This window comes from Notolepis coatsorum (assembly GCF_963971535.1).
Source record: "Notolepis coatsorum genome assembly, chromosome: 2".
Lineage (NCBI taxonomy): Eukaryota > Metazoa > Chordata > Actinopteri > Aulopiformes > Paralepididae > Notolepis > Notolepis coatsorum.
The window spans coordinates 77,048,893-77,064,687 of NC_140166.1; the positions used below are offsets into that span (position 1 = coordinate 77,048,893).

A 15,795-nucleotide genomic window follows, 5' to 3' on the forward strand; every position below is an offset into this window, starting at 1 on the left:
CGCTGTTAGGCCATGCCTCCCACAAGTCGGCTGCAATGTGGACCAAGCCTTGCATCACGTGTCCCCTCCGGTACACGAGGAGGCAGCTGTCTCATCTTTTCACCTGCACAGCGCGATCTCTCAGCGGCGAGGGTCTGCGTGGGAGGGACACGCCGCCCCCGTCGCGTCCTGATTCTGCTGCGCAGGCGCACCAACCGACCTGTAGGAGTCGCTGTCCACAACGTCCGATCCCCACCCTCCAGCTTCCCACCCCTAACACTGCCAATTGCGTTAGTATGAACGACCAGCCAAGCTGGTAGCAATGCAGAGAGCTGGGCTCGAACCCAGCATCTCCTGCATTAGTGGCGAGCGCCTTGCCCACTGTGCCACTTAGCCGCCTGATGTACTTTCACATTTGAAGCCTGTCAACTGCGACTCCTACTGGTCGGTCGGGCGCCTGTTCAGCAGGGAGGGGATCTGGGGGAAATAGCGTGAACCTCCGCACGCGTTACGTTCCCCCAGTGAAACTCCTCGCTGTCAAGTGAAAAGAAGCGGCTGGCGACTCCACATGTATCGGAGGAGGCATGTGGTAGTTTTACACCGTCCCCAGGCTGACAGTGGGGCAATGCACGCAACAACCAGGAAGGGATTGATTGATTGAATTGATTGAAAACTTTATTAACAGATTGCAGAATGGGTACAAGTTACAACACAGTACGGCTCAATACAAGGGGATGCAGACCAGAAAAAGACTTTCGTCTTGTTTACATCGGGGTCCCCCATTTTCAATTCATCAGGACATTTATGACATACAAGACATACAGATACAGAACTGTGTAGTAAGAAGAGACCATACAAAATATATACATCCGAAGGAGAATAAACTGTACATTGGTGGTGTGTGGGGGGGGGGGATTTGGACATTTACAGGGGCCAGTTTCTAATTGCAACCACCCGGTGCTTTTTGAGAGCGGTTTTGAAGGAGGGTAGGGATTCACATTCCTTTACAGCTTTGGGTAGGGCATTCCACATTATTGTGGCATAATTGCTAAACGTGTTTAGTCCCTTGTTTGAGCCGAATCTGGGTTGAACATGATTTGTGGTACTCCCTCTGGTGTTGTTGTCGTGGAATTCACTGACCTTTGGGAAGTATTTCGACATGTACATCACAGTGGTGTAGTGTATCTTGTAGACCAGGTCCATTGCAAGTTGCTGTACTCTGTTGTCTACTCTAAGCCATCCTAGGTTGTCAAAATGTGCAGGGGTGAGGTGGGTTTTATGAGTAAGGCCAAGCAGTAGTCTGACCAGTTTGTTTTGTGATGTTTGTAATCTTGTTTTTAGGGCCTTTGAGGTGCTTTGGTACCATGAGGTGCAAGCATAGTCGTAGTACCCTTGAATGAGTGCTCCTGCCAGAGTCTTCAAGGTATTCTTGTTTACCAGAGAGGAGATCCGGTACAAGAATCTTGTTCGTTGGTTGACTTTTTTTTATTACATTGGTTGCCATTTTGTCACAGGAAAGATTGGCCTCTAGGATGGAACCCAGGTAGGTAATTTCATCTTTCCTTGTGACAATAATGTCACCCACTGTAACTGAGAAGCCGTTGGCCTTGCTGAGTTTGTTATTTGATCCAAAGAGAATTGGCATAATGACTAAATTGAGATGGGTGAAAAATACAGAAAGCCCAAAAATAAATAGAATTTAGATGCAACACTGAACGTCACAGGAAGTCCTTCATTCCAACAGCCATCAGACTATATAACGCCTCACTGCCTCACTGAGTACCAGTATAAACTCTTGCTTATTTTACATTTAAAATGTTTACTGCAAATCTTACTGTATATTACTGTATTTTTTTGGCTGTATATTTTAGAATCTATATACATATTTTAGAATGTATATATCCTTGACTGTATTTTTATTCGTAAATCTTATTTTAGATTTTTGACTACCTAAATGTTTATTGTATGAATGAAAAAATTACATTTTATTTTCGTGTCATGTCCGATGACCCATCCCTTACGGGATTATAAGGCACCAAAAACAACAATTGAACATAACAATCACTTCCCAAGGTTTCTAAGCTACACCGTGCTGCACACCATCAGATGCCAAAATACATCACATAATGTTATTTTCATGCGTTTATCCTAAGCTTTCTCTAAATATTCAGCAAGTGCAAAAACCCTGTGATCAAAAATCCATTTTAGTCTATCTGCATCACTAAACCACATTAACTCAAGGTTTTTACACCTGTCAAATAACTTTTTTACGCAACTCATAGTATAGTGGACAATAAAACATCAAATGAAACTCATTCTCAATATCGATACCACAGTAAATACAGATCCGCTCCTCTTCTGTGACCCCCCGGTGACGTCCGGCCTCGGAGAAATTGTAAGCGATCTGTAGTGCTGAATTTCCCTCGGGATCAATAAAGTACTTCTATTCTATTCTTCTATTCTATTCTATTGTGATACTGAACCTCCCTGTGTCTCTGCAGCGTGGAGTCGTCTGATGTGAACTGGAAGAAGAAGAAGAGCGGAGGCATCAAGATCATCTGCCAATCGGAGATGAGAGATTTCTCCGCCATGGCTTTCATCACCGACCACGTCAACTCCCTCATCGAACAATGGTTCCCTGGTCAGTCAGTCAGTCAGTCTGTGGACATTGGGTCTCTTATCTGTGTGTTCTAGTTACCTCTCCCTCTTTCCCTGATGACTAAAATCTGACGGTATGATGCCTCCGTTAAATTAATTTTTTTTATAATTTTTTTATACATAACATCAAATTAGACACACAAGCATTAACAGTAAACATCCAATGAAATAACCATTTGAATCATTATAAATGTAGTATACGAGATATATACCTAATACTTGCTATCTAATACCCTACATACATACTGTATGCTCTTGCTCGCTCACCCCCCCCGGACCCCCACTTGGATAATCCATCCATTTTCATTTGTTTCTAACCAGGCACTACAATTCATATGCTAGCTTTTATTCTCTCCACCACTTCTAACCACATTGCAATGTTGGTTTCACTGACACCTAAAATTCTTGCTGTAGATATCTCTAGATAAATCACATCGAGATAGGTAAGAACCCATACCTTCCGGCAAATTCTTTCCGGTTGAAACCATCGTGATGCTATCAGCTTTTTAGCCGCTGTGAGACCAGATAAAACTAGTCTCTTTAGCTGTATAGGGGCTGCAAACTGAAAAACATCATTCAACAACAATACAGAGGGGTGTACAGGTATGTTCAGAAATAAGAGTTCAAACGGTGCATTTATATAGTAGCTTTTTTATCTAAAGCGCTTTATAATTTGTTCCTCACATTGTACCCACTCACTCACACATTCACACACAGACGGCGGAGGAGACCGTGCGAGGTGCCGACCTGCTCATCGGGAGCAATTAGGGGGTTTAAAAACCGTCTGAGGTCGCCGCTCCCGTGGGCGGGTTTACACCCGGTGTCTCGCTCATCGAACCGGGAACCTCCGGATTACCAGACGACCGCTCTACCTCCTGAGCCACTGTCGTTAACGTGTCAATCTAAGCAAAGACACGTGACTTGATTTGTTGTTTATTTTTTTTTCTCTCTCACATAACTGAAGAATGGATATAATGGAGAACTATGGATTATATCACTATTGTCAAATGGACCCAGACGAATGGTCTAAGTCTATTTAAAAGCAGAGGGACTTGACTGGGACTAGATCGGGACTTGGTAGCAGTCGATGCTAAACATGGAGTCTATTGAGTTTATTAGGATCCCCATTAGCTGTTGCATGACAACAACTAGTCTTCCTGGGGTCCACACAAAACATTCGACAAGACTTTTACAGAACAGTAAACAAAAAACAGATTTCTGAAGTCCATTTTCCTTCAAGCACCGACTTTCATATCTTCCATCACATTATAAACACATCTCTGATAAGCGCTGTATTTAAAGAGGGCCCTCTGCACGGTTACACATGCGAGACACAATTTGTTTACAGATTTACTCGTTCATTCACCGTATCGATCAGTCTTACAAAGTCCCACAACTGTTAGTGGACTAAAGAGCTTCGTCGGTCGAGCGCACGCCCCTCGAGTGTAGATTGCGACACGCACAGTTCAGTCCGCTCTGTGCCATTGTGTGAAAACCTGGCGCCAGTGTGTCCGTGCTTCCTACAGCTTCACAGCGGTGGTGTAGAGACTGAGTGAGTCATCAGTGTTAGCGCCCCCTACAGCTTCACAGCGGTGGTGTAGAGACTGAGTGAGTCATCAGTGTTAGTGCCCCCTACATCCTCACAGCGGTGGTGAAGAGACTGAGTGAGTCATCAGTGTGTCTGTGTGTGGTCCGGTGACGCACGGTCCGGTGACGCACGGTTGGCTGGACCGTGCAGGCTGCGACCAGGGTTTCCTGGAGTGGGCGGGGCCAGAGGCTGGCAACAACCTGGACGAGTACACAGAGACTGTGACATCATTTGTCAGCTTCTGTGAGGAGGTGTGTGTCCCCTCCCGCTCCAGGAAAGACTACAACAACGACAAGCCCTGGTTTACAGCCCAGCTGCGACAGCTGAGGGTTGGGAAGGAGAAGGCCAGACATAGTGAGGACAAGGCTAGTTTGTCGCCGACCAGCTGTCCCCAGTGTTCACTAACATTTTTAACACCTCACTGGAGCTGTGTCGGGTCCCAGTGTGTTTCAAGGCCTCGACCATCATCCCCGTCCCCAAGAAGGCCAAGGTCACAGGCCTTAATGACTACAGACCGGTTGCCCTGACGTCTGTGGTCGTGAAGGTCTTTGAGCGCCTTGTCCTGGCCCACCTGAAGTCCACCACAGACCCTCTTCTAGACCCCCTGCAGTTTGCATACAGAGCCAACCGTTCCACAGACGATGCTGTGAACATGGCTCTGCATTACGTCCTGGAACACCTGGACACTGCAGGGACCTACGCCAGGATTCTGTTGGTGGACTTCAGCTCGCCCTTCAACACCATCCTCCCGCACATCCTGGAGCATCAGATGTCCCTGCTGCAGGTGGCGGACTCTACCTGCAGGTGGATTACGGACTTCCTGACTAACAGGTCACAGCGGGTGAAGTTGGGAATCAACATCTCCGATCCCAAGTCCATCAGTACTGGCTCCCCACAGGGCTGCGTTCTGTCCCCACTACTATTCTCCCTGTACACCACAGCTGCGTCTCTCTGCACCCCTCGGTCAAACTCCTGAAGTTTTGCGGACGATACCACCCTGGTGGGTCCCATATCCAGGGGGGATGAGTCTGCCTACAGGAGGGAGATCGAGAGGCTGCAGAGCTGGTGCAGCTGCAACAACCTGGACCTCAACGCCCAGAAAACAGTGGAGATGGTGGTGGACTTCAGGCGGAAGGCAGCCCCCCCACCCGATCATTCTGGGAGACACCCCGGTGGTCTCTGTGGAGTCCTGCCGCTTCCTCCGACATGACACTCTCCCGGGACCTGAAATGGGAGCTGAACACCATCGCTCTCAACAAAAAGGCCCGGAAGAGCGTTATTGACACTGTTATTGTCTTGTCTTTTAAAATGTTTTTGTCCTACGATTTGTGTCAAAATAAAGTATTCAATCAATCAATCAAAAGAGGATGTTCTTCCTACGTCAGCTGAGGAAGTTCAGGCTGCCGAGGACTATGATGGTCCAGTTTTACACCGCCATCATCCAGTCCATCCTCACCCTCTCCATCATCACCTGGTTCCCTGCAACCACGGTCAGGGACAAGGCCAAGCTGCAGCGGTTGATACGCTCAGCGGAGAGGGTGATCGGCTGCCCCCTTCCCTCCCTCGAGTCCCTACATTCCACCAGGGCCTTGAGGAGGGCGAGGAAGATTATGGCAGACCCCGCCCATCCGGGCCACGGCCTCTTCATCATGCTCCCCCACGGCAGGCGGCTAGGGCTGCCCAAGACATTAACACTTTCCGTGCAGGAGCTCGGTGCCCCGGAACCTCCTTGAATGCCGCGACCCACTTCAATGTTAGCATTAAAAACGCCTAATCTATGTTTTAAATTATGGCTATGTGTCTAATCTGCCCGTCGCTTATCAATGACTCGTTTTCCAGTCAACATTGTCGAAGCGGATTGTTTTTTTATCGGTTCATTTTCGTTTTATAGCATTTTGAAAAGCCCTCGTTTTCAAGGAAAATATAAAGATTCCATGATAAAAGACATTTACTGGGATATTCTAGAATACACAAAAACGTTGTAATTTTTCGGCCTATTTATGAAGCGTTTTCAAATAAACGCTAGATTATCGATAGTATATGTGTACGTATGCACGCTATAGAGGCGATCTGAAAAATCTATTCTCATTTCCTCATCAGCGATCGCGCACACAGAGACACATCACACATAGGGCAAACGTTGAGATCTCAGCGAATACAACTCTGATTATCCCAAGACTGGTAAAATAGATTCCTTACCTCAGATCAGATGTTCTCCAAAAAGATCATTCCAATTCCTGATCGCCATTCCAAATATCGATCACGCTTATTGATTGAGTATTGGCTGCTGTAAATATATATTCCAGGCTGATTCCCGTCCCGCGATGACTTCCATGTTGATCAGACTTCTTGCGAGCACAAGGAACCAGCTGGCTCCGCCCCTACATATCTACAGATCCCAGGTCAGTCTAAGCGACTGACCTGCAGTTACACAGGGATAGACGATAGGGGGCGCTTTTTTCCATTCTGAGCTCCTGTAGGGGCTGCTGTACCAACGGGAGAATCGGTTGATGAAATATGATTTCAGATCGCTAATAAAACAATAAAACGATATTTGTCATCATCGGCACTCAGTGGGGGGGCTAATAAAACGAGATATGTCGTCCGTGGCACTGAAAGTGTTAAAGTCCCGCCATAGACTCAGCTTCTTCCCCTCAGCAGCTCGCCTGGTAAACGAGTCAGGTGTCCCCCTGCTCCCCCCCCTCCCCCCCTCTATGGCGAGCTGCTAGGGCTGGACCTCTGGACTTGAACTGTGCTGCACTGTATCCATGTCCCCAACCACTGTCTTAGTGTTGTCTCACTGTTCTGTCCTGTTTTGCACTTATTTATTTATTATGTTATTCCTATTTGTGAAAAAAATCATGCACTGTAATGTCAAATCACGTTCCATTTGTATACACAATATGGTGAATAAAGTAATCTGAATCTGAGTCTGAATCAGTGTTAGCGCCCCCTGCAGCTTCACAGCGGTGGTGTCTGACTGAGTGTGTCATCAGTGTTAGCGCCCCCTGCAGCTTCACACCAGTGGTGACTGAGTGAGTGAGTCATCAGTGTTACCGCCCCCTGCAGCTTCACAGCAGTGGTGAAGAGACTGAGTGAGTCATCAGTGTTAGCGCCCCCTGCAGCTTCACACCAGTGGTGACTGAGTGAGTGAGTCATCAGTGTTACCGCCCCCTGCAGCTTCACAGCAGTGGTGAAGAGACTGAGTCAGTGTTAGCGCCCCCTACAGCCTCACAGCGGTGGTGAAGAGACTGAGTGAGTCATCAGTGTTAGCGCCCCCTACAGCCTCACAGCGGTGGTGAAGGGACTGAGTGAGTCATCAGTGTTAGCGCCCCCTACAGCCTCACAGCGGTGGTGAAGGGACTGAGTGAGTCATCAGTGTTAGCGCCCCCTGCAGCCTCACAGTGGTGGTGAAGAGACTGAGTGAGTCATCAGTGTTAGCGCCCCCTACAGCCTCACAGCGGTGGTGAAGGGACTGAGTGAGTCATCAGTGTTAGCGCCCCCTGCAGCCTCACAGCGGTGGTGAGGAGACTGAGTGAGTCATCAGTGTTGGCGCCCCCTGCAGCTTCACAGCGGTGGTGTAGACACTGAGTGAGTCATCAGTGTTAGCGCCCCCTGCAGCTTCACAGCGGTGGTGTAGACACTGAGTGAGTCATCAGTGTTAGCGCCCCCTGCAGCTTCACAGCGGTGGTGTAGACACTGAGTGAGTCATCAGTGTTAGCGCCCCCTGCAGCTTCACAGCGGTGGTGTAGACACTGAGTGAGTCATCAGTGTTAGCAGTCATCAGGCTCCCGGTGGAGCTGTGCTGCTGCTTGGCTGTGTCACAACTCTGCATCATGGTGATCTCAGCTGCAGCTGTGTGTTTGCGTGCGTGTGTGAGAGACGGTTCTTTATTGAGACAGTAGGAAGGCTGAGAGGGAGACCGAGTAGAGGAGACACAGGAGAGAAGGTTCTTTATTTGATTTGTAATGCGCTTTATAATTGTGGAGCAAATCTCAAAGCGCTACATTTTAAAAGAACATAAAAACTAGCAAGAGTAAAAGAAAGAAAGAATAAAAAAAAATAGGCAAGACTAAAGCTAGCCGGGAGTCAAAAGAACGCTAAAACTAGTAACAGAGTAAGGGAAACATGGAATAAATAAAACTGGTAAAAGAACATAAAATGTGTGGAGCTGAACATTTGATAAAAATCAACAAAAGGCTAAAAAGGTGAGTTTTGAGGCCCTTCTTAAAAGCATCCACAGTCTGTGGTCAGGGACAGCAGAGAGCCTGATCTCCCATAGTGCAGAGTTTGGTCCTTGGGCGCTGGAGGAGGTTTGCCTGGCCGGAGCGGAGATGTTGTGAGGAGGAGTGAGGGGTGATGCGTGCGTGCGTGTGTGATGTGCGTGGCAACCCTGTGCTCTGATCTCTCAGAGCATAGGAGAATAATAATGTGTACTTGTGTAATGTATAATATAACTGATTATATTATTATGGGCATACCGACCCTCATCTGCACATTTGATCACACTGCCTACAAGTTTCAAGTTTCTTTAATAGTTGTCATACAGAAGTACAGAATACTTTCATACAAAATGCTTCTTACTGTTACGCTCCAGAGACTGTGCTAGACAAGATAGTATCAAATAACATAGTATAGCATGTAATTTAGAAGTAGAAAATGAGGTCACAGTGTTCAGTATAGACATATGTACAATGTTCGATGCAGAATAGACGTAACTGAGTTACCATATAATATACAATACTATGCAGTGTACTAATGTACAGTACTATATAGTGCAAAGCAGAAATGGGATGAGGTACAATTTAGGTACAATTTACAGTAAGGTGTACGAGTTGTAGTGCAATCCTTCATCAATAAATATAAAGTGTGGGGAGTGGGTGCTACAGTGTGTTTGTTTAAAGTGGGTGTGTGCTATAAAGTGTGTGGAGTGGGTGCTACAGTGTGTTTGTTTAAAGTGAGTGTGTGCGTGTGGATGTGTGTGCTATGTGCGTTTGATGGTTGTTGTTGTGTAGTGTTCACTGTTCGTTTAGCAGCCTGATGGCCTGGGGATAGAAGCTTCTTCTGAGTCTTTCTGTGCTCGCCTTGAGACTCCGGTATCGCTTGCCTGACCGCAGCAGTTCAAAGAGGCAGTTGTTCGGGTGGCTCGAGTCCGTAATAATTCTCTTAGCCTTCCCCTTGCACCGCTTGTTGTAAATGTTCTGGAGGGTGGGAAGCCCCCCTCCAATTGTGCGTTCGGCTGAACGTGTCACTCATTGTAGTCTGCTTCGGTCTTGTGCAGTGCTATTCCCAAACCAGGAGGTGATGTTGCCAGTCAAGATGCTCTCTATTGTACATGAGTAGAAGTTCTTAAGGATCTTCTGACTGACTTGGAACTTCCTTAGGCGCCTGAGGAAGTAGAGGCGTTGTCGTGCCTTCTTCACAACACTGTCAATGTGTGTGTTCCATGTCAAGTCCTCGGATATGTGGGCTCCGAGGTACTTGAAACTGTTGACTCTCTCAACCGGTGCCCCGTCGATGCTGAGGGGGCTGTAGTCCTTGACCCCCGACCTCCTGAAGTCCACAATCATCCACAACTTGCTCACATGCGTATATTCAGCGTTAATTATATTGTTTACACTGCCTATTTTTACTTTTCTACTGTACTATAATTTTATTGCCTGTGTTTATGTATTTCTATTACCATGCCCATAACTGTACCTCACCTCCCCCCCATGCTGCTATGATCCCTGAATTTCACCAATGGGGATCAATAAAGGAATATCTTATCTTATCAAATAAAATAAAATGTATTTGTAAAGCCCGAAATCACAAGTTAATGTCCCCATGGGCCGGACAACTCTCAAACAACTCAGAAACATCACAATAAATCAAGAACAAAAAACCCTCAAAAAACCCACCATGAAATCCAAAATAAATGTAAAATAAATAAATGCAACACTCCGACATACCCCAGCGAAGGTAAGGAAAAACTCACAAAAAACATAGCAATAGGAAGAAAGCACCACAGGCAATGTGGAGGAGAGAAACCATAGAAGGGCCGTTCAAGGTGGGATCCCCCTTTCTTGGATGTCGGTGATAGTAGTGTTGCTATGGGATGATCGATGGGTGGAGAATAAAACAGGCGAATAGTTGGTATGTATGTACATGTACGTGTAATAAAACACAAATATGTACATGCAATAGCAACTAAGGTAAAAAAAAAATTAAGATTTAAATCTTATCTTATCTTGTATCCAGGAGGGATGTGCTGAAGGAACACATGTCCCCGTGTCGGATCGCTAATCCGTCTTCTTCTCTTTCCCATTTCCGGCATTCGTCCCGCAGCTCTGACGGCCAGCGAGAGTGACGGCACCCTGCTGATAGAGCAGTACGCGCCCTGCCCCACCTGCGCCTCCACGGGCCGCCCCTGCCACGGGCCGCCCCAGGGGGAGCCCCCACCCAACGGGCCCGGTGCCGGGGGAGCCAGGGGAGGAGGAGGAGGAGGAGTGCACTACTTCAACATGGAGAACTGCGTGTTGGCAGCAGTGGAGAAGGAGCACATAGTGTGTCCCCAGCATCCTGAGCAGCCAGTCCCACTACAGGAGCTGGTCCCAGAACTCTTCATGACGGACTTCCCCTCACGGTAAACGCATCTATTTAAGTTACTAAGTAGAGTAGGCTCTTCATTCCCCTCCCCTTATTATTATCTATTTTATTTTATTTTATTCATTAGATGTGAATCACCTCATAGACCTGCAGTGTCATTAACTGACTCACTCTGTGACTCGTGGGTAGCTACTCCGCCTCTAGTGGCAGCTCACAGGCATGACACTTTGTGTCAGCTCGATGTCACGATGGATTCTTTGCATCTGTGACACTTTGTGTCCTTGTCTCTTTATTGAGACAGTGGGAAGGCTGAGAGGGAGACACAGGATAGATGGTTCTTTATTGAGACACTAGGAAGGCTGAGAGGGAGACACAGTAGAGGAGACACAGGATAGAAGGCTCTTTATTGAGACACTAGGCAGGCTGAGAGGGAGACACAGGAGAGAAGGTTCTTTATTGAGACACTAGGCAGGCTGAGCGGGAGACAGAGTAGAGGAGACACAGGATAGAAGGTTCTTTACTGAGACAGTAGGAAGGCTGAGAGGGAGACAGAGAATATGGGAGACACAGGAGAGAAGGTTCTTTATTGAGACAGTGGGAAGGCCGAGAGGGAGACACAGGAGAGAAGGTTCTTTATTGAGACAGTAGGAAGGCTGAGAGGGAGACAGAGTAGGGGAGACACAGGAGAGAAGGTTCTTTACTGAGACAGTAGGAAGGCTGAGAGGGAGACACAGGAGAGAAGACACAGGAGAGCAGGTTCTTTAGGGAGACCGTAGGAAGGCTGAGAGGGAGACAGAATATGGGAGACACAGGAGAGAAGGTTCTTTATTGAGACAGTAGGAAGGCTGAGAGGGAGACAGAGAATATGGGAGACACAGGAGAGAAGGTTCTTTATTGAGACAGTGGGAAGGCTGAGAGGGAGACACAGGAGAGATGGTTCTTTATTGAGACAGTGGGAAGGCTGAGAGGGAGACACAGGAGAGATGGTTCTTTATTGAGACAGTGGGAAGGCTGAGAGGGAGACACAGGAGAGATGGTTCTTTATTGAGACAGTGGGAAGGCTGAGAGGGAGACACAGGAGAGATGGTTCTTTATTGAGACACTAGGAAGGCTGAGAGGGAGACACAGGAGAGATGGTTCTTTATTGAGACAGTGGGAAGGCTGAGAGGGAGACACAGGAGAGATGGTTCTTTATTGAGACAGTGGGAAGGCTGAGAGGGAGACACAGGAGAGATGGTTCTTTATTGAGACAGTGGGAAGGCTGAGAGGGAGACACAGGAGAGATGGTTCTTTATTGAGACAGTGGGAAGGCTGAGAGGGAGACACGGGAGAGATGGTTCTTTATTGAGACAGTGGGAAGGCTGAGAGGGAGACACGGGAGAGATGGTTCTTTATTGAGACAGTGGGAAGACTGAGAGGGAGACTAGATCTGATCCCAGGCCAGCATGGGTACATGAGTAATTTGGGTGGTGTTCCCCTTTAATAGTTTTTACAGTCATTTTTTATTGGAAATTTTTCTAGGAATACCACCAGGCCGGATGAAGCTCTGTTTGACGGAAACATCATAGTTTGGGCCATTAAAGGAGCTGTAAGTGGTATTTTCTTAGTTAAAATAAGTGTTAAGTAGCTCTCCATTCTGACAGCCATCACTGATATAGAGTGTTTGGTCAGTAACATGGGTCTCCCAGGCCCTCTGCTCTGCAGTAAACAGAAAATAAATGTCCTGGTATTCCTACCCACTTTATCCAATCGGGAGAGATAACCCTAGATATGTTTACTTATTTCAAGAAATCTTGCCAAGCCAAATTAGCTGGCAGAATATTTTACTTGTTTCAAGTAAGTATTTGCAGTGGGGAGTTCTCTCCAGGAACTGGGAGACGCATGTTACTGACCAAACACTCTATATCAGTGTTGGAGGTGTCGGAATGTAGACCACTTATTTTAACAAAAAAAAGAAAAAACACTTACAGCACCTTTTAACTAGATGTTTTATTTTGTATTCTAAAAGAGGGCCACTCCTCCTCCTCTCCTCTATGATATCCTGCACTTAAAGCAGCATCTCTTCCTTTGTTGTTGGAGCACAGATGAGTCTACTACCTGGTTATCCTGACCTTTAGCCCCAGCTGTCCCCACTGTCCCTGGGGGCTTCAACGCCGCGCCGCCGCCCCCCCCCCCCTCCCCACCCCACCCCCCACCCAGGTTAAGGGTCGGGTCTCAAATGTAATTGACAGAACCTTGTAATTGAACGAAGCCTGTTCTACCTTTTGTGTTCTCACCCCTCACCCCTAACCTTTGACTGTCCCGACCTCTGACCCTGCTGCTGAACAGTCTCCAATCTGGATATATTTAGGTTATTACATGTGTGTGCACGAGGGGTTTCAACCGGGAGGGGCTTTTGTAATCGTGCTTGAAGTCTCTCAGCTTTAACCCTTTCACCGCCGCACTACCAAAACGGTTAACCCTTTCACTGTGACAACACACAGAAGGTTAACCCTTTCACTGCCGCACGACAGCCGGTTAACCCTTTCACTGCCACGCGACCGGTCGGTTGTGTGATAGTAAAGGGTTAACCTTCTGTCGTGTGGCAGTGAAAGGGTTAATAATGCGTGGGTGTTTACGCCCACATGAGGTGAACCGTGTGCTGTAGGAATTGTAGCCGTTTATATACTGTACATAGTCCCCCCCCCCCCCATTTCAGGGGACCAAAATGTATTGGATAAATTAACATAAACTTAGATTAAAAGGGAGAAATTACCATAATTTTGTTTGTATTGTTTAGGGGGTACTACAACACTACAGGGGGTACTACAACACTACAGGGGGTGATACAACACTACAGGGGGTACTACAACACTACAGGGGGTACTACAACACTACAGGGGGTGATACAACATTTTAGAAAAAAAAGCCTGCACTGTACTCTTCAATCCCTCGTCAAACTAATCTCATCAGGCAGCTCAACAACGAAATGAATGGAGCGTAAAAATTACAGCAAAATAAAAATTCATATTCAATAACAGGCCATTTTCTTTGGTACCTTTCTGAGTTTGTTCGTTTTCCAGTGAGCTTACCCCCAAATGGTACTAGCCTGCACCGCTATTCTGATGTAGCCTGTGACCCTGTGTACTCCAACCACCAGCCCTCTGCCTGCACCACTGCTACCCTGATGTAGCCTGTGTACTCTCTCAGTTATCTCTCCACTCAGCTGTTGTGGATAAAAGGTTTTTGGAACTCGGTCAGCTGTTGACAAACAGCCTGTCCATTCAGTTCTTGGAACTGCATCCATTTTTTCCCAGTAATGAGATAAATCTGTGATTGCTCAATATACACAGATCAGGTTATATGACTGATCAGGAAGAACAACTTCAAGGTCAAGTATGAAGCTAGTAGCCTTCTCACTGGTCTCAAGGTTAGAATGATACAAAGATAATGGGTCAGTGTCACCATAGAGACATTTTTGAAAATGGTTACTATTGGGAGAAGAATCTCATTGTTAGAAGAAGTAGCATTGTCTCCAGGAGCTGAATAGCCCATGGCAACATTGGTGCTGTGAGTCACCCATGCTGTTTTAATGCTAGGTCTCAGCCAGTCAGGCCAGATGTGGTCAATGTGTCAGCCGTTTTCTATTCTTATGACTATTTTCATTATTTCATATGAATGAAACGGCAACATAAAAATGCAAGACAGTTCCCCCACCCAGTCCTGTGTCGACCCCCACAGAGGTGTGTGTACAATGAGAAAATCAATGGGGATCAATCAATAGGGATCTAATAGAAGATGCATGATTCATTCAACAATGGCTTAATGGTGTCAGTCCAGCACCGTGGATTGTGGCCATTGAAAGTTGTGTATGTGGGGTGTGGTTGTTGGTGGTGTTGTTGGTGTGCTTGGTGTTGGTGTGGTTGGTGTTGTTGGTGGTGTTGGTGTGCTTGGTGTGGTTGGTGTTCTTGGTGTTGGTGTGCTTGGTGTGGTTGGTGTTCTTGGTGTTCTTGGTGTTGGTGTGCTTGGTGTTGTTGGTGTGCTTGGTGTTGGTGTGCTTGGTGTTGTTGGTGTGCTTGGTGTTGTTGGTGTGCTTGGTGTTGTTGGTGTGCTTGGTGTTGTTGGTGTGCTTGGTGTTGTTGGTGTGGTTGGTGTTGTTGGTGTGGTTGGTGTTGTTGGTGTGGTTGGTGTGGTTGGTGTTGTTGGTGTTGTTGGTGTTGTTGGTATGGTTGGTGTTGTTGGTGTGGTTGCTGTTGGTGTTGTTGGTGTGGTTGGTGTGGTTGGTGTGGTTGGTGTGGTTGGTGTTGTTGGTGTTGTTGGTGTGGTTGGTGTTGTTGGTGTGGTTGGTGTTGTTGGTGTTGGTGTTGGTGTTGTTGACATTGTTTGGACCTCTGCTGACTTGCCCACTCTCACTGGGAGGTTGTTGGGTCAGGCCTCCTGGATGGTATTATAGTACATGCTCTGGGCCAGACACACACACACACACACACACACACACACACACACACACACACACACACACACACACACACACACACACACACACACACACACATACATATTCACACACACACACACACACACATACATATTCACACACACACACACACACACATACATATTCACACACACACACACACACACACACACACACACTGATAGACAGAAAAGAAGACACACACACACACACACATACCTACATACACACACACACACACACACACATAGACACAGACACACAGACACACATAGAAAGACACGCAGAGTCGCAGACACATACGCACAGTCGCACACACACAGACAGACAAGAAGACACACACACAGTGCCTCTTCAGGGGTTTGGTGTGTAATGAGTTTCAGCTGATTTCTCACCAGTGACCGCATCTGTTGGTGTATTATCAGTCCTCAAGGGTACACACACACACACACACACACACACACACACACACACACACACACACACACACACACACACACACACATACACACACACACACATACAC

The 15,795-nt window shown here is 47.0% G+C and overlaps 1 protein-coding gene across 1 annotated transcript in view; it reads left to right on the plus strand.

The window, feature by feature from the left end:
• lrrk1 (leucine-rich repeat kinase 1) overlaps positions 1-15,795 on the plus strand; it is a 281,804-nt gene that overhangs the window by 143,357 nt on the left and 122,652 nt on the right. Inside the window, 2 exon segments of the mRNA XM_084308234.1 lie at positions 2,481-2,620; positions 10,553-10,850. Coding sequence (XP_084164360.1) covers positions 2,481-2,620; positions 10,553-10,850 — 438 coding nt within the window.